Raw genomic sequence first — 19,981 nt, forward strand, 5'->3', positions numbered from 1 at the left:
CCTATGCACTTATCATGTGTCCTTTGTCTCTTAGAAACTCCAATAACAAAGCACTCAATTCGGGAACTTCAAATCGCTCAACTTTCCATTCGAATGTCATTACTATTCCCAAGAAGCATGCCCTTTTAACTTGCATGCTATATTTTTAAGCAAGACTAAAAGCTCTCAGTGATAGCTACCGCTGTGACTTGGCGCATTTTGTGTCCTGCTGCTGCGTCCAAGTTCGCGGTATCGAATCCCAGCCGCTGCGGTCACGTTTTGGTGGAGACGAAATGTGAATACGCCAGTGTGCAGTGGGATGTCAGTGTAGCACGTTAACGAACCCCACTTGCTCGAAATACATCCGAACCCTCCTATGCGGCTATCCTCGTTACCCGTGGTTTAACTACAGGGTGTTGAATCCCGTAAACCAAACCAATTCTTGGTGGGAATCATGGTACATATATTAAAGTTTCCGATCCATGACAATGTAATGAGAATTTAAAGGGATACTAAGCTTCAACTGAACTTTGCCTATGTTGACTGATTACCAGAATCTCGGGTCCCAGAGGCTAGCCTTTATCGACGTCCTTTTCATCACTGAGATTACGGAGTGCTTTTCGGCGTAGACGTCACAAGTATGAATCAAACGGCGGGAAAAATATACATGCAATTTTCTCAGCAACAAACGCCTGTTTGGCTGCCAGCCAAACAGTAACTTTGTTAGAAAGAGGCATAATAATAATAATAATAATAATAATAATAATAATAATAATTGGTTTTGGGGGAAAGGAAATGGCGCAGTGTCTGTCTCATATATCGTTGGACACCTGAACCGCGCCGTAAGGGAAGGGATAAGGAGGGAGTGAAAGAAGAAAGGAAGAATGAGGTGCCGTAGTGGAGGGTTCCGGAGTAATTTCGACCACCTGGGGATCTTTAACGTGCGCTGACATCGCACAGCACACGGGCGCCTTAGCGTTTTTCCTCCATAAAAACGCAGCCGCCGCGGTCGGGTTCGAACCCGGGAACTCCGGATCAGTAGTCGAGCGCCCTAACCACTGAGCCACCGCGGCGGGGCAGAAAGAGGCACAGAATCGATTTTTACTAACAACGAAAATTCGATCGAATTGTCTTCAGTGCTTGTTTAATATTCCTGTATTCACGTTTCTGATCATCATAGTAGACCATGTAGATCAGTAGATCAATGAAGTCCATTCTTTCAGTCCGAGTGTTCTCCGGAGAGATCCGTGACAATATTGAATGCGACAGTGTGCCTGGTGGCATAGTATTATTTACGAATAATACTTTCTCGGAGGCAGCCCTCGAAGGACTCTTGAAGGGAGTGCAGTAACGTCCAGTAACAGCACATTTTTTTTTGCAACGCGCTCTTCTTTTGCAGCCGGTCACCTCTTGCAACAGGTCACCTCAATTTCTTACGTGCAACACCGCGCGACGGTCACCGTACCTGTATGGCAAGCCCTCGACGCATCGCTGATCGCTGGAAGCGCATAGTTGCCCGCGGACCTAAAAGATATGCGAATTCTTGCGAAGATCTGCACACAAGTATTTAGAGATATTATAAATCATTTGCGTCAAGTCTCTGGGCAAAAATAAGCCTAATAGTAAAAATTACAAATACAAATTAACTAACAAGAATTAGTTAACCAGCCTGCTTGTAAGCACGTCTTAGCTGCATTGTGATGCACAGCACCGCTGATTTTGTCATGCAAAAAAAAGCAAAGCGCGTTTGTAACTCAGAAAGCTTTTTTTCAAATTGCTGTTAGTCTTGGGTGAAACACCCTGCAGGAATTCTTAGAGGCGCCTGCGAATCGCTTCTGCCGCTGCTGACCTGTGATAACCTAACTAGATGCATCACAGAGCTCTCTCAGGATATACTTTTTCAAGAGATTTTTCAAGTCAGGATTTACTTTTGCCCTGGGACTCACTCTGCTTTCTGTGTATATTAGCGCGCCATGGCGTAAAGTGGCGAATTCGATGACGAAGCATGCATAACTTGCACTTCAGGCGGTTCTGGAGATGCCATTGTGCATGCGTCTTGCAAGTGTCACTGGATTCTTGAAATAACTGCTTTCTGAGACGCATGCCGGAAATCACATCGGTAAGAAGGTTGTGCGCGTGTTCAAACGGGACTTATCGGAACAATCCAATATTAATCTCTCTCACGTGGCTCGCACAGCTGGGCCTGTGAGTCTCGTACCCAATATAGAAAGCTATCCCCAGCCGAGTGGCAATAGTGAACGACGCTGGCTGGAGCTTTCGCTGCGCTATGATTGTGCCTCTGAGATTTATATTGCTCACAAACAGCCCGTGATATATATATATATATATATATATATATATATATATATATATATATATATATATATATATATATATATATATATATATATATATATATATATATATATATATATATATATATATATATATATATATATATATCTCCTGTATTGATGTAGGCTTCAAGGTGGTCGACCGCGACTGCATAAAAATGGTCCACGCCATCGCTCGGAGTGCCTCCTTCGAGTGCAAATGGCGGCTACGTTCTTGACTTGTATCGGAGTAAAGTGAAAATTAGTTATTTAAAACCGCAACACTTTCTAAAAATAACTCAGAAATAATTGCTCTGAAATTGTGAAAATATTTTAAGTAAACCATAGCCTCGCAACCAAAGCAAATTAAAAACTTATTTCGAAATCCACATGCCGGGTGATTTGAAATGGAAGAAACACTTTTAGTTACATTTTATGTGCCTGCCAGCCAATGGAATAGGGCCTTTCTTTCCGAATAAACTCACTCATATATGTAGCATTATTTCATGCGCAAGAATATCGCAAAATTTTTGTAACCTAGCGAAAAAATCATTAGGTTGTCTGACGTTGGGGCGTCATCCACTTTAAACACCCCATCCGATCATAGTTTACACAATTATGAATTTAGTTTTCTTGCAGAATCTGAAATGTTTTAAGGCACGAATTTTCAGAAATAATAAACGTTGGCTTTACCTATGTATCTGTTCACGGGATAAATTTGAGCTTAAAGCGTAATTTTGCTTCTGAGAAAAGCCTGCTTTAATTCTCATAATATCTTACGGTGTTCTATCAACAGCAAGACATTAACAACAAACAAAAAACGCTGAGCAGGAAAACTATGCAGGCATCTATTCTTGCAGAAACAGGTGACAGTGGACGAGGATATAACTCGAGTCTCCAACATCGCTGTCGCGCTTTCTTATTTCTTCTGTGAGTCAGACTCACCAAAGAGTACACCGCCGTGTCCGGTTCATCCTGGAATTTGCCGAGCATTTCAATACGGTGCTGAAGGCTTGCATGTTAGACATTGGCACGTTGACTCTAGAGCAAAACCGAACAATACATTCCTTTCAGAACGTTTCAGACATAATTGCATTACGTGCTATCCACTAATGGCGTATATGTTTGCACATCCTCTCTTAATAAACATTAATTGATTGGTCTCTCATGTGTATGATCAGAGGCTGACTCACTTTACTTACGTTGCCGCGTTGAGCGTCCAAACTTCTTGCACTCATTAATAAACCTTGCGCGATCCGAGTAATTTGGAAAGCGTTATAGACCATCACCATTAAGACCCTATCACGCACTGAACAATCACCTTCAGTCCTCGGAATACCTTATTCAGACACTGTTTTTTTGTGCTCTAAAGAAGTTTGGAAATCTCACTCTGTCACTACTTGTACTCTGCCTCTCAATGGTTCTTTAGATTCTGCGATTTGTCCCTCTCATCTTTTTAATCTGCGTTAATTTGTGCTTCCGTATTACACTCTAACCTCATTCGAACGAAACGGTTTCTAATGAAATAATTGATATAACGAAGGAATGATGATTCCCCTTGCACGCTCAGTCAACGTGGGCTACAACGCAGTTACGGCTACAACGAAGTAATCTCCCGGTCTCCTTCAATTTCGTTACAATGAGGTTCACCTGTATCTCATATTCTGCGAATTGTTTAGATTTGTCTCCACATTTTTATATACTTCCTCTATAGCCTAATTCGAGGCTGTAATTGAAAGGAAATAAATAAATAAAAATTAATTAAGAAATACCTTCTGCGCAGCTATGCCATCGTGCGTTGCCCTCACTTTGCTACCATTTTGACATTCCGCCAGAGCTAATCTAGCTATTCATAAAAGATTAAGCGATGAGAAGGATGGTCTAGAAGCAAGGAGAGAATAAGTCTTTTAGAATAGCAGCATAGAAAGCCTCATTGAGCATCTTCGTCACCACCGGAAACAGTTTGAACAGCGTTTCAAGCTCAGAAAATTAGTTGGGCGTGTGAGCGGAATGGCGCGAAAGACTTCAAACGGCTCAAGTTTTCAGAAGATGCTGCGTTTATAGTAAAAATAACGGCAGGGAAAAAAGATATTTTTTGTGGTGTGTTAAACTTTTCTGTGCCGATTTCAAGACGCTGCACGAAACTTGTCTTGAGCTGCGATAACTTCAGAGGATTAGTGAAGCAAGAGCAAGAAATAATTTCAATATAAAATACACTACGTACATTCCGTCTCCTCTAATAACAAAGAAGATCAATACCCAAGTGTACGTGGGACAAAAATACGATTAAAATATTCGTTTTTTTTAGTTGGGGCACCTAATGGATATTTTGAGATGATTTATTCTTCTAAGTTCTACTGACGAAGCAAGAGTACCCTGGAGAGGAAAGCTCGCGATGAGAGCCCAGATAGCATCACGAGCACTCGGATATATGGCTAATTATTGTTTACCCTGTTTACTAGGTTGGTGAACGTTGTTTCGTGGCTGAAAAAGTATCTCTTGACATACCTTAATAATAGTGGCTAACGCTTTCTTCCCGCTCTGTGTAACTACTGTTTGGCATTTCTTCATCAATCCTTCTTAATTTGCCTATTTCTAATTTCTGGGAACTTTCTTCTTCCACTCGTACCTTCCTCCCTTCCCTTAATACGCGGTTCCGGTGTCCACCGATATATGTCAGACACTGTGCCATTTCCTTTCCTCAAAAACCAATTTGTTCAACTCACAACATCGTGACTATTTGTAAGCTGAGGGGCCTAACACTGGAGAACAATATTTTCCTTAGCTTTCCTGTTTTGCATACAGCAGCCCCAAATATTGGTTGGCTAGAACAGTGCAGCTTTATTAACGAATCGAATGCGAACAGTTTTATAATATCCAAACGTATCGGGGATGGAGAATTTTTGCGGACATTAAATACTTGTGCGAAATTCGTGCAAAACAAAATTCATTCGAAGCATTCAGGCACTCTGTGCTAGCACAGGGGCTGCGGCACGGCGTCTAACGGAGTTACAACGATTGATTCGAAAAGACCCGACACTGATCGTCAACAGGGAGTACATAGCAAGTGAGTGTATTAATTTTATGACCGCCATGCCATACATACAAGGAAGTTACTTTTAGAGAAGGGTTAGGGTCTGTGTTGTTGGGTAATCGACATTAGGTTCCGTAGCGCACTTTATACATAATTTACATGAGGATCCATAGCGCACACAATTGAGAGGACACAACACGAGAGGTAAACTTTCACTGCATGAAATTTATTTTTTTGTGTCCCCTCAATTGTGTGCGCTATGAATGCTCATGTTGACTGCCCACTAGCCCGAACCCTCACCCTTCTAAGTTATACTTTACTTGTTACTTTATAAAGCTGTAAGCGCCAAATAAAAATTGTTTAGTGGAACTTTAGCGCTCGTATTGTTGTTGTTGTAGTAGCATTAATAGTAGTATTAGTAGTAGTAGTAGTATTAGTAGTAACTAGTAACTAGTCGTAGTAGTAAGTAATAGTAGTAGCAGTAAGTAGTAGTAGTAATAAGTAGTAGTAGTAAGTAGTAAGTGGTAAGTAGTAGTATTAGTAAAAGATGCAATAGTAGTAGTTGCAGTAGTAGGAGGAGGAGGAGACGCAGCACCAACAGTAGCAGCGGTAGTAGTGGGAGCAGTTACAGTAGCAGTAGTAGCAGTAGTAGTTGTAGTAGCAGCAGTATTAAGTAGTAACTAGTAGTAGTAAGTAGCAACTAGTCGTAGTAGTAAGTAGTAAGTAGTAGTACTATCAGCAAGTCGTAGTAGTAAGTAGTAAGTGGTAAGTAGTAGTAGTAGGAGGAGGAGGAGGAGCAGCAGCAGCAGTACCAACAGTAGTAGTAGTAGTAGTAGTAGTCTGCGTAATAACCACACACAGGGGGTTACCATATAAAGCGGAGGGTATGCTGTGAGCGAACAATTAAGTTATCGGTGCGTTGTTGCTACTCGTGGTTACCGTGCAAGGAGGAGGGTATTTCAGAGCGTGGTCTACTCTAAAAGGCATTCTTGCATGTGTAATCTGTTATACTATTCAGATCGTAGTTTTCCGCTCGTTGTATTATTTTTTTGTGCTGAGGAAATCTTGGCGATTGTTTCGAAGTGACTGCGCCCCATCTACGTCACAAGCTGCTGTTGAAAGGATCCGACTGGCTGTAGTTGCTGGTGTTTGTGTGTTTATCAGCGAATTTGTTGATGCTCAAGTTGTGCATTATTACATGGTTATGATAGCAATAATTTTCATGTAGGATGAATCGTCCTGGTTGGTTAACGGCAACCCATAAAATCTTCACAACCACCGCTTCGCAAGAAGCTGCAGCACAGCGCGACTTCCTCGAATGCCGTTCGTTCAGGTGGCTGTCATATTGCTTCAGGACAAGCAGTATTGGCTGATCAAAGGACATTGAGTCTGCCGTGTAATTGCCATGCACAACGAGCAGCAGCCTGGACCTCCGCAATAAATAAAGTATGATTTGGTACAGCACAGCCCTATTAGAAACATGCGAGGCAAAAAAAATCAGCGATAACTTTCACAAATTTCAGAAGCTCGAGCAAATCTTTATATGTCGGTACACTTCACGCATAGCCATAGCAGTTTTGAAAACGCCGGACATTGAAAATCATCTGGGTGAATATACGCGCCCCCTTTTAGAGATTCCTTTCTGACCTCCTATTAAAAGCTACAAAGGTTTCAAGCAGCCATATTTGCACGCTTATTCGGCGGCTGCGACGACGGTCGTGAAGACGTTTGCGACTACATTTAACGGGGATCCTCGCATGAATGCAGAAATATACGCACGCATGTGTAGAGCACTCAAGAGATAGCAGCTGTTACTCTTGCTATAGGCAGATTAACGGTTAACTTTCATATACCCCTTCCCAGAACAAATAAATTCTAGCCTCACTAAAGTCTCCCAGGGTATGAGATAAGTTCACACTGTAAAACATCTTAAGAGTTATTTCACAGTGCCCAGAAGGCACTAAAGCTCGTCGCAGCTTTTTCATCTGTTACCGCCAACCCATTTTCGTTGGAAATACAAACAATTGATGACGATACTGATGAACATGCAATACCTCGGTGTGAACGGTTAATATGGCGAACAAAACGTATGACAGAATTTTCTGTCGTTTTCCTGTCGTGCGACACAACTCTATGTCGGCCGACAAGCGATCTTGTCTGGCGTTGTGTAGCGTGACAGAGCCTCGTGTCATGGGTTCTGTCGCACGACAAAGGTGTCAGTAGTAGGTGTGCTGATGGACATGTAAATTAAAGCAAATGACTTCAAAAACTTTCCTTTCTCACTCGCAACATTATATTGAAGTGGCGCAGCCGGTTCTTACCTGTACTGGGCAGGGCTGTGTTCATCGTACTGGATCAGCTGCCTCAGATACCCTGGCCGGATGTTGCTGCACCATACCTGCGCGGACAGCGACGCCCATCGTTCATATCTATCCTCGATACATCAGTGAGAGAGGATTAAATCATGCAAAAGGGTGCTGATCGGAAAAGCGACAGCCCGGGAATGCATCTACCATTGCGTTTGAGAGGAACAACAGCTTTTTTCCCGACAGGTGTTCCAGGCAAGGTAAGCGATTTTCAATGTTTCCACATCCGTCTTTTAGTAGTCTGTTGTACGCCTGCTAAATTAGGCAATTGTTTATATTAAACTAAAACATTAGTGCTGGAGGTATGATGCCAGCCGTCCCCGAAAAGAAGTAAAGGATAGAGAAATGCTTCTCTTCTTTCAATTTGTGGTGTTAATATATGGCGAAATAATAGCGTGATTATTTAAAGGCTGAAGAATAATTGATTCGAAAGTAGAAGAAAGCGACCACATGCTGCCGTTGGGATCCTAATCCTCGACCTCCTCCCATACTGTGCTCTATAATGTGCAAACGACTTCTACCCTGAGTCTCCCCAAACCATTGACAGAAGTATACAATTTGTTATATTTATTTGTACTTCCACTACCACTAACGTTCCAAGAGAAGTATTATGGCATATTAAACAGAAGGTAAAAACGAGTGTCAGAATCGTATATTGTTCCTTTTTTAAACAAATTTACTCTATACGAGGCTGGTGGACACAGTGAAACTTACCTTGAAGGCAATTCGAAGACCGCCGTTGTCAGCTAAATTTTTGCCCTATGTGTGTTTTGCATTAAGCTGCGTGAGGTGGAAGAAAATGCATCGTATACTTCGTGTGGGCATTGATTGGAAGAATTAATCTAGCTACACAAACAGAACTGCGGCAGAAGCCCCAGCTACCGAGCGCCCTACCTAGAAGTTGTTCCTACGTTATTCGGGGTATAGTAAATAAAATAGCCTAGATGGTCTGCCTTCTGTAATAATTCCACGTCGGCCATAAAATACTGTCTAAGTATGCTGTCTAAGCTTCGACTACAAATTATTGTACGGCAAAACCTGTTTGCATATAATTAATTTATGTAGTTATATGATTGTGCCGATGCGAGAAGACAAACTAAGCTAAGCCCTTGAGTAGACGCATGCATGCCATGTTTACTCGTGAATACACATCACTAAAAAGTGGTTGAGTGTTCTGTGTAGTATTTGTACAATGTATTCTTTCTTTACCTATTGCTTCTGCATCGCGGAAATAAAACCAGAGGAACGGGCCCATCCATTCACACGCATGCAGTTTCCTCAGAATGCACGTGCAGTGTAACGACTATGAACGTGTAGGGACAGCAAACGCTGCGAACCCTCGCCGTCATAATGGCCGCATGATCTGTGATGTTTCCGTACTGGTATTCGAAGCATTTAGCCTTATTTTTAAAATGGGTGCGGGTAGAGTTTGCCCACAACTCTTGAAGTGCACCGTCAGCGTCGAACTGGCTCCCTTCAAGGGCGGGTGTCAGATAAGTGACGTTAAGGAAGATCAAATGATCAAAACTGAATTTACTTCGAATATATAGTGCATAACTTTGCTGTGTTGGTCAAATGTTCAGGGGACTCCCCGAAGCTGGGGTGTATTTGTAACAAGAGAGTAATTATTCATTGGCACCCACCCAAACGCAGCCACTAGGCTAGAAAGGAAAGCTGTACAGCTTGCTCAGAGCCTTCGCAGTTAAACAAAAATTGTCCTGGTCCGGGATTCGAACCCAGGACCACCGCTTCTCAGGAGCAGCCACACAACCGAGTTAACGGGCACGGTTTGCTGTGTGTTTTGTTTAAAATCACATGGCATGTGTTTTGGTCTCTCCCATCATTAAACACCTTTAGCCTACCGTGTAATGTGTTACCGTTACCGAATTTCCTGGAGCCAGCCCACCGCCGGTGAGCCCGCGCTGATTGGTCGCGACGCTCCAAGCGCGCGAGAGGAGCCTTACAGCTCCCGGGTTCCTGGCAGCATCAGGCGCCGTCAAGGCGATTTACGCATGCGCATTGACTGCTCGATGCTCCGGTACCTGTAAGGCTAACACGCTACACGGCATGCTAACGGCGTCTATTAACAGCACTAAATCCGGGTAGGCACACCATGGCATGGTTACACCAAACGTGTATGTAGAAAGTTTCTCAGGTTTTCATATTAAAAGTCATAATACGCCTTGATGATGAAATTAGAGCAAAAGCCTAATTTCACTTAACATACTCTGTTGATAATGGATTCGGTAGAGCATTTTTATCTTCAAGTTAAAGTGGACAAGCCATTGGTGTCAGGTACTCGACAATGGTTTTTCATCAAATAAGAGAAGCACCTGAGAAAACTATCATTGGACTTCCTCATACCAGTCTCCCGAGTCGTCGAAGCCATGTGTCATTTCGTGGCCAACCACCATTCCAATGGCTCCAAATTTCACTGAGCTGTGGGCGAAACTAAGGTAGTGTTCACAAAAGCGTCGGCTTTTACGATGTCTATCCTCGGGACGCGGATCCCAGCAGCAGTCCCAAAAATCTTATAAGACGTTACTGCACTCTAAAGAGAGAAGGTGGCAGCTGTCCCCTAGCGCTCACCATTTTAAAAAAGGCTGCAGGGTTGAGGACAGGTTACAGCCTTTTTTACTTTATTTTTACTCTCTCTTCACTCCCTTCTGCTTAGAGTGCGCGATGCAGCAGACGTGAACAAATGCGGGAGGACCCTCACAGCATTTATTACCAGCGCTACCTAGAGTCTTTGGTGAAAATTGTTTTTCTTCTTGCAGTTTTGCACTTAATGAGCGCACAACTGTGCTGAAATGTGCGGTTGCCAAAAGCAGATGAGAACACTTTGTCAACATGCGGTCGTTGAAGCCGTCACGGTGCTGTGGAGGGTGATCATCTAAGTCTCTAGATTTCTGTAGAAAAACGCGACCTTTTTTTATAGAGCGAAAGCTGAATCTAAAGGGTACTGAGACTTGAAAGAATACCTGGACTTACCGCGGCAGTCTGTGCTGGCAGAAGACGCCTTGAAGGGTTCCTGAGGGGTACACTCCAAGGTGCACGGTGCGAATGTCTTATTTCTCCAGTTAATTGTGCGCCGCGTGTCTGCCTTTCCTTCCACAGTTAGTAGCAGCTGGTTTCGGCTCTTATATGAAGACTAAAAAACACAGGGGCACCTAATTTCATTATGTGTTGGCATTGCGACAGTTTTCGAAGCTGTTGTTGCCTTTGACGCAAGTGATTAGTGGGGCGGTTAAGACGCCAAGGTTGCTCTTGGCAAGCTCTTCACGTACACCACTTGCCACCTGCCGCGTTTGGAAGGCGGAGTCTCCGCGCAGACAAAACTTGTCTGGTGACGTCACTTACGGTCCAATTACATCACTTCCCTACGGCTGGTAGGTATTCCCCGATCTGGCGACATCACTTCCTAGCAGGTGATGTCGCCTCCCTCCAGTCAATGAGAATTCAAAGTAAAAGTCAGTATATATTCTGACAACGTATGGTACAGTTGCCTACGGCGTAGACCAAAAGGCTAATGGATGCCTGACAAAGAGTCTGCCCCCTTTTTGCTTCCATTCGAGAGCACATGACATTCAGCGCATAAAATAAATACAAAACGAGATGGAAATATAGAGTGGATGGTTAACATTCTCCGTTCTTCGTTTCTCCGTTCTGCATGGTGACGTCATTGATAACGCTACTGCCGGTGAGCCAATCAGGATTTCTGGAATAGCACTATCGTGGTTCGCATGTCTGATTCATCCGACGGTATCGACATCATCAGCTCAGACTTCAGAACATCTATACGCTGGTGCGTTCCACCTACCCATGCTGTCGAATATTGAACACATAAAACGTAGTCGGATAGCCGCACGGCCAATACGGCAACGCATTGCGGTCGGTACTGTTGCCGTGTTTGGCAACCGCGTTTTCCAGCGGTTTTTATTTTGTGTACTTGTATTTGTTGTGGGACTGTTCTAAAACTCTCTATTACGGCACTCTCTATTATGGCTACCGACAACTAAAGTTCAATACGCGATGCAATCTGTGTGTAACTTTCGGTTTCTAATTATTGGCTTGTCTATACACTGATTTTATGTACGAATATGTGTACCTGCATAGCGGCTATTTTGTGCGCCTAGCCTCCTAACTACGTGTTTAAGTCATCTATCCTATATATTCTAGATCCAGATAAGTAAACGCTCTTCCGGGTCCTTCAGACGCTGAGAACTAGCTCCCTTAACTCGGCGCCTTGGCGAAGGGGGCACAACAGGTCTTAAGTACTGAGTGGCATTTGGAAAGAAATAAATGTGCCAGAGCTTGCTTTTGGGAATGCGACTTTATGCTTAAGGGCACCAGTCGGGACAGGAAATAAATCAGTGAAGTGCTGACAGATTAACATCAGGTGGCCTCGGCAAAAACCAAACACGAGGAATTACAGGGGAATATGGGCTGAACATCGTTCGAAGTACGGGAACCTCCGAGTGCAATATTCTACGAGGAATACCTTGCGAAATTTGACGATAACAGGTGGACACTTAAGGTATTTATATACTTGCGTAGCAAGAGCGTTCACTCAAAGTGGCGGAAAAGGACTAGGAGACTCAGCACAAAGTATGAAGGAAACCGTGATGGAGGTACAGAGAGCTTTAAACGAAAGTAAAAAAACGCAGATGTTCAGAACTGGATTATCCCAAAGGAAAGAAAGCAGGCTCTAGACCTGCATAGACAACGGAACCGGCAAATCAGGAGGGCAACGTTCAATGGCAACTCAGTAGGCAGCGCGCTGCGCTTTCAAGCGAGATCAAGGCGTCTTAGAACACCAAGCTACAAGAATAAAATTAACCAAGAAGATGGCACGAGTGCGGGAGCGGTAAATTCGTAGAAGCAATTCAACATATATAATTTAATACAATGTGACATTGTCCGTCCCAACGTCGGTACAGTCACAGCCACCCTCCCTGAGACCTAAGGTATTAGAGCCAATGTATATAATCTTAGAGAATCTGCGCTAGGCTTTAGCAAAAAATGCGATTGGAAGAATGTTGTCTAAAAAGTAGGCAGGTGACGTACGGATGCATGTCAGGATTAAAAACTGGGAAAACGTTAAAGTGAATAAAATTTACAAGCAACAAAAAATTACGAATTGATAGGTAATGCCGTTAGAATTGACAGGTTGGTGAGATAAATATAAAGAAAAAGAAATACCGAGGATGGTGGCACCACTCACCACCCCGTTTAAAAGGAGACGTTTCTAAAATCAGAAGTCATCGAAGCGCTAAGTGGTATCTAACAGGTATCGATGCAAAACGCTACTTGTTCATACCCATTTCGTTGTTGCTTGGGTTGTAAAAGGCGTTCACGACAGCAGAACCGACAATCCAACTGCAGTGACAAAGAAAAACAAAGCGTTCTGCAAAGCATGCTGGAATGCATTGCAAAAAAAAAAGGAAAGCCAGTAGGCCTAACTTTCCTCGTGTTATTCTTCATCACCAGCCTAATTACGCCCACTGCTGGACAAAGGCCTCTCCCATGTCTCCCCAATTAACCCTGTCCTTTGCCAGATGTACCCTCCCTACACCTGCAAACTTCTTAATCTCATCCGTTAAAATAATTTTCTGCCGCCCCTGCTACGCTTGCCTTCTTTTGGAATCCACTCCGTTATCCTTACTGACCAGCGGTTAGCTCACCTTCGCATAAGATGCCCTGCCCAAGCCCATTTCTTCCGCTTCATTTCGACTATGATATCATTAACACGCGCTTGTTCCCTCCCCCACTCTGCCCGCTTCCGGTCTCTTAACGTTACACCTAACATTTTTCTTTCCATGGCTCGCTGCGTTGTCCTTAGCTTAAGCTGAACCCTTTTCGTTACCCTCCACGTTTCTGTCCCGTAGGTGAGTGCCGGTAAGATGCTGCTGTTGTATTGTTTTCTCTTGAGGGATAATGTTAAACTGCCATTCATGATCGGAGAGCACCTGCAATATGCGCTCTACCCCATTTTTATTCTTGCTGTAAAAGCTGCCAGATCCAATGCGGACCTGGAATAGGGCTCCACCGGTTGAAGAGGGCGAGGACATCGCAAGATGAAAACGACCCCTGAACTCTGAAGTGTATAGAAAGTAGAGCAATAAAGTTCATCCTATCCTATTCTACCTATTCATTCACTGTGCTGTTGTTATTGACGTGTTGTTCAGCGTCATCTGGTTGCTGGGCGCTCTGTTATCAAAATTGTACGTGGCGTGCTTCTCTGTGCGTCTTCGAATTCATTACGCGAAGCGATACTTCGGCAGCCCGCGGCGGCACGCTGCTCGATGTCATGATCTCCGCTTGTGGTGCTGTTATCGCTAGCGACCTCGGACACACGCTGAAGCCGCATTGCCATCGCTCAGATTATCAATGCATGATAGCTTACGAGTGGCGCTTCTTTCTTTCCCTGACAAAGACTGTTTACAGTAGCGAAATTCAAAGGAAGAACTGTTCTTTGTCAGATGGGATGTTCTCGGTGAAGTTTTATAGAATAGCGGCTCACTTCTTGAGACACTATACTCTATCTGCTCGTCTTGTGGGTCGCTTTCTGCTCCAGGTGCAAGGAAATCAGAAAAGAGGTTTCCAGACGAGGAGGCGCACGAAAGAGAAATGCTATGCAAAATCGTGATCGCAGAGTACCGGGCCACCAGGTGGCGCCCGGATGCAATTAACTCGTCTCTTGCGCGTCGTCCGGACCCCGTAGAGTATCTGTTACAGGTCCAATTGGACTCATTTTTGAAATGTGGCGGCGAGTTTGAAGGATGCTTCACTCCCGTTAACGGTTGACCTGGTATTGCACTGCCTCCGGGATCGGCCTTGTCTTGAGCGCATCTTTACTATCCTGTCTTTCTATCCCATCTTTCAACTCTCCTACTATCTGCGCGTGGTAGCGATTGTGGCTCGGCTTGAGCCAGTGGGCAGGCCTGTGCATTTCCCTTTTCTTTCTTCCTGGCAACAACTTCTCTCTCTCTCCCGGATACTTCTGGCTCCGATAGTATTTGAGTTAGTACTATCCTTATTACCTGCCCATTAACCGATTTTTATTTAACTCGGTGCCAATTAATGATTAGATACGTAGTCACTTTAATAGACAAGGCGTCACATTAAGCAAAAAGGCATGATTATTGTTTTGATTTGATGTTTTTGGTTGGGGCGGATTTGTTTTCGCTGTGGGCACGCCAAAGAATCTTGAGCCAGGGAAGTGACAACTTACTCGGCTTTGTCGTATGGTTGTCGCAGCTTGAGCATTTCCCGCGTCAATTGGTTATGCTGTATCCAGTGCAGTATTTGCGCGAAGGAACAGTTTTGACACAGCTGCGGTGCTTGCAGAAAAAGAAGTCTGTAGGTATTGAACAGCTAGGTCATTACGTATTAGTTCTGTACAGGATGTTCCGCTTAAGACTTTACACAATGTTTTTCAATATAGGCTTTTCAGTTAGAAAAGCGCTTTCTTTGGCACAACATTGTCAGCGGTGTAGCACGTCAGAATACAGCAAAGATGTGCGAACTAGCAGGCTGGTAAATAATAGTGAATAGTTAATTTTTTTACTATTATTGTTAAGCTCTGTAAATATTGAGAGGCGTGTAGCCCACCGTAATCAACACACATCAGTTTTTATAATTTGAAAAACGTGGTTCCCTCAGCGCTGTAGCTCATTAAATTTTTGCTCTTTCGTACATTTTATTGCGCCGGAGATTTTGCTTTGCCTGCAGGCTTCTCGAAAGCACATGTATTTTCGCGCTATGTAGCAAAATTTTGTTCGTCCAAAGCTCCGATGGTAATCGCGTTTTCGAAATTCTAAAAAGTGATGTGGATATTACTTAGGTTGGGCTACACGCCTCTCAATAGTTATCCGGGAGCCTAACAGTAATCACTCTTACACAAAAAGCTCTACTTCAGGACCAAAGCTGCGAAAACCTGGCCATCGCTGAAGCCTTGACCTTCATTTCGAATAAATAAATAAATAAATATTGCTGCGAGTGTAATTCGAGCCCGCGGCAGAGCGACCACGTCAGCTTCGCTGGCCCCTCACTCGACGACAGCGCCACGCCATGGCCGCAGCCGAACACGCTTCGCGTTAAGCTGCAACACACTACCGCGCTGTGCATTGCACATCGTCATCTTCATCAACTTCCATCTGCGGCGCGAACAGATCAGATCAGCTTAACCTGGGTCTAATGCCATCGCCAGATATGCCGATGAACCAGCAGAGAAAACCATGAGCCAGTCAGGCTAAACAAACGCTTTCGCATGTCTGCTCTGTTTAAGTACGTTAAAACCGTAACGTATTTATTCTTTATTTTAACTTCTTTGCTCCCTTCGGACGCTCTCTAAGCCTTCGTGATCCCATGCTGGTCCCCAACCCTGTGAGCAAGCCCCATGAGCCCATAGTTGCATTACAACGTCACAAACCGCTCTGGCTGTCGCCGCTGTATTCCAAATGTATTCCATGGCACGCCAGTCGCATCTATAAAAGCATAGCTGAACGCAAAGCGATATTTTCGCAAGGCTATTGTAATAACACTGCTACCGCATAGTGTGACATCTCCGCGCTGAAGCTAATCCGCTATACCCTTAGCTTAAAGGCGTCCATGGATGAGTCTTTCTGTTTTGGCTTGTAAGGAAGAAAGACACTGGCACCAACAGAGGTTTCGAAAGAATGAAATATAAAAGTTCACTCATCCCTGATATAAGATCTGGGTTGCTCCCGAAACGCTGGCACTTCTTTTAGTGCGAAAGCGTTACTACACTAAGCCCTGCTGAAAAATCGATGGGCCTCTGTATCCTCGACCTTTGACCCTTGACCTTTGACCCTTTACCCTCGACTAGGGGAAGGCCATGAGGTGCGAAAGTTTAAGAGAAATTGTCTTGAAGGACAATGTAAAGCAATTGCTAGGGAAGAGTAAAACAAATTAGGACAAGTGCTTTGGCTCGTCTTGCTCGGTTTAACGGCGTTAAAACTAATTTTTTCACCTCTAGATTGGTTCTATAGTCTTCCACATAACTTTCTAGCCGTCATGCTGTTATTTTTGTAACTGTGCGACCATACCTTTCAAATCGTTCTGTGCTCAATTCATCGCTTATCATGCTTGATTAATGTCGTATGCTTGCACAAAGCCTACACGAACAGCTGAGTTCGATAAGCAATGGCTCAAGGCACGATCGGGGCAAGCGAAAGATGGCGCCTGCCATTCGTTGAAATGAAAACGTACTGCTGGAAAACTACGTATCTCACTTGAGGCACTACCAAGTGCGGTCACAGTCGGCGATAAGGCGTAGATAGACCGCATACTCAGGTATTGGTAAATATTCTCTAGATAAGAGTTGTTGTGCAGCCATTCCGGTTTTCAAATTTTTTGTTCCCATTTTCTTCAGCTGCAAAACGGAAAGGCAATGCATTCATGAGCTCCAATGTAACAGCTGCATGTTTCGCTCAAAAGTTTGTTATAATTAGTTGCAGAACGTGTCGGTAAAGTGTATATATGCTGTAGTATGGAGCTATTCCCTGGCCAGATTTTGGATCTGTGAGCAAAATATTTGGTCACAGGTTCCATTAGCGTTAAAATATGTCCTGGTTTTAGAGCAATACAATATAGTTTGTGTTTACTGTGTAATTACGAAAATAGTCTAATGACTTTCTATACACTTCTTACAGACTCTATTGACTTCATATCGATTTTTGCTTTGTCTTTTAATAGTTTATAAACTGTCCTTAGAGAATTGTGCTAACTGTTTAAAGCCGTAAATCTGCAAGTAGTCTGCAAACCGTGTATATAATATACATTTTCTATACACAAATCAATGGGGCTTGTCTAAGAACTTTTATAGACTTCATTGACAAAAGTCTGTGGACAGTCTATAGACTACGTGAAGAAATTTTTGGTTGTGTGGAGTAATTGATAAAAGGCACCTTATTCTCAGCGACATTTCTCGTTTGATTGTCCATCCATTTAGCCGTTTGCAACCTCTCGTTAAAGGCTGCTGTGATCCGCCTGGCAAGGTCTTCGACCTGAAATGGGAAAGTGTAAGTGCCTCGCATGGCGGTACTCTGCGTACTCTGCAGTTATCTGGGAAAATGACTGCGATTCATCATGGGCGTTGTATAAGAGTTTGCTGTGCTTAGGTTCATTCCAAGCATATGTGCACACTTCTAATTCTCCCCACACACACACACACACACACACACACACACACACACACACACACACACACACACACACACACACACACACACACACACACACACACACACACACACACACACACACACACACACACACACACACACACACACACACACACACACACACACACACACACACACACACACACACACACACACACACACACACACACACACACACACACACACACACACACACACACACACACACACACACACACACACACACACACACACACACACACACACACACACACACACACACACACACACACACACACACACACACACACACACACACACACACACACACACACACACACACACACACACACACACACACACACACACACACACACACACACACACACACACACACACACACACACACACACACACACACACACACACACACACACACACACACACACACACACACACACACACACACACACACACACACACACACACACACACACACACACACACACACACACACACACACACACACACACACACACACACACACACACACACACACACACACACACACACACACACACACACACACACACACACACACACACACACACACACACACACACACACACACACACACACACACACACACACACACACACACACACACACACACACACACACACACACACACACACACACACACACACACACACACACACACACACACACACACACACACACACACACACACACACACACACACACACACACACACACACACACACACACACACACACACACACACACACACACACACACACACACACACACACACACACACACACACACACACACACACACACACACACACACACACACACACACACACACACACACACACACACACACACACACACACACACACACACACACACACACACACACACACACACACACACACACACACACACACACACACACACACACACACACACACACACACACACACACACACACACACACACACACACACACACACACACACACACACACACACACACACACACACACACACACACACACACACACACACACACACACACACACACACACACACACACACACACACACACACACACACACACACACGCACACACACACACACACACACACACACACACACACACACACACACACACACACACACACACACACACACACACACACACACACACACACACACACACACACACACACACACACACACACACACACACACACACACACACACACACACACACACACACACACACACACACACACACACACACACACACACACACACACACACACACACACACACACACACACACACACACACACACACACACACACACACACACACACACACACACACACACACACACACACACACACACACACACACACACACACACACACACATCCCTGCTCCCTATCTCTCTTTAAGACGGATTTCCGCTCTGCCAGCATTATCTCTCCTCAAGAACCTGAAAATACTTGACTTATTCCTGCTCTTTATGGCTCTGTTGAGTTAAATGTTTTACCAACGAATTGTGCCAGCAACTATCGTTAGATAGTATTTCCGGTTACCTCTTGGTTGGCTTCTCTGCTGAACTTGTGCTGTACGTAGAGACGACCGACAATCTCGGGCATAGCGTCGTTGTTGATGCCAACGCACTTTTTCCACCTCGGACTGTCGGTGACGACTCCCACAATAACTTTTTTTAAGTTCGCAGGAAGCATTCCGAAATAGCTCAGATGTTTTCTCCGCCCATGTCATCATGACTCTCAGGCCGGCGTAGTTGTACAGCGACTTTCTGGAAAGAAAATTTAAAACTGGCCGCTACTTTTACGGCAGAGAATATTTCAAGCTTCCCTGTAGCGCACAAACATTTCAAGGTTTATATTTACGGTAGTGTTGAAGAGTTGGGGCATAATACTGTCTGAGATGTATTGGTCATTTTATTTTAATGCAAAGGCACTTGAATTCCCATTACAAGAAAAGCCGATTGCGTGTGTTTGTTAGTGTGTGAGTGTGTG

At 44.1% G+C, this 19,981-nt stretch overlaps 1 protein-coding gene across 1 annotated transcript; it reads right to left on the reverse strand.

Moving 5' to 3' along the window:
• Positions 1-10,057: 10,057 nt before the first annotated feature.
• Positions 10,058-19,594, reverse strand: LOC144120085 (membrane metallo-endopeptidase-like 1). The gene is made up of 5 exons (XM_077652549.1): positions 19,532-19,594; positions 14,947-15,002; positions 13,033-13,091; positions 10,704-10,755; positions 10,058-10,151 (listed from the first exon to the last, which is right to left on the reverse strand). Exons 1-5 carry the CDS (start codon positions 19,592-19,594, stop codon positions 10,058-10,060), a joined length of 324 nt encoding a protein of 107 aa, XP_077508675.1.
• Between the last annotated feature and the right edge of the window lie 387 nt (positions 19,595-19,981).

This window comes from Amblyomma americanum, chromosome 2 (assembly GCF_052857255.1).
Source record: "Amblyomma americanum isolate KBUSLIRL-KWMA chromosome 2, ASM5285725v1, whole genome shotgun sequence".
Taxonomy (NCBI): domain Eukaryota; kingdom Metazoa; phylum Arthropoda; class Arachnida; order Ixodida; family Ixodidae; genus Amblyomma; species Amblyomma americanum.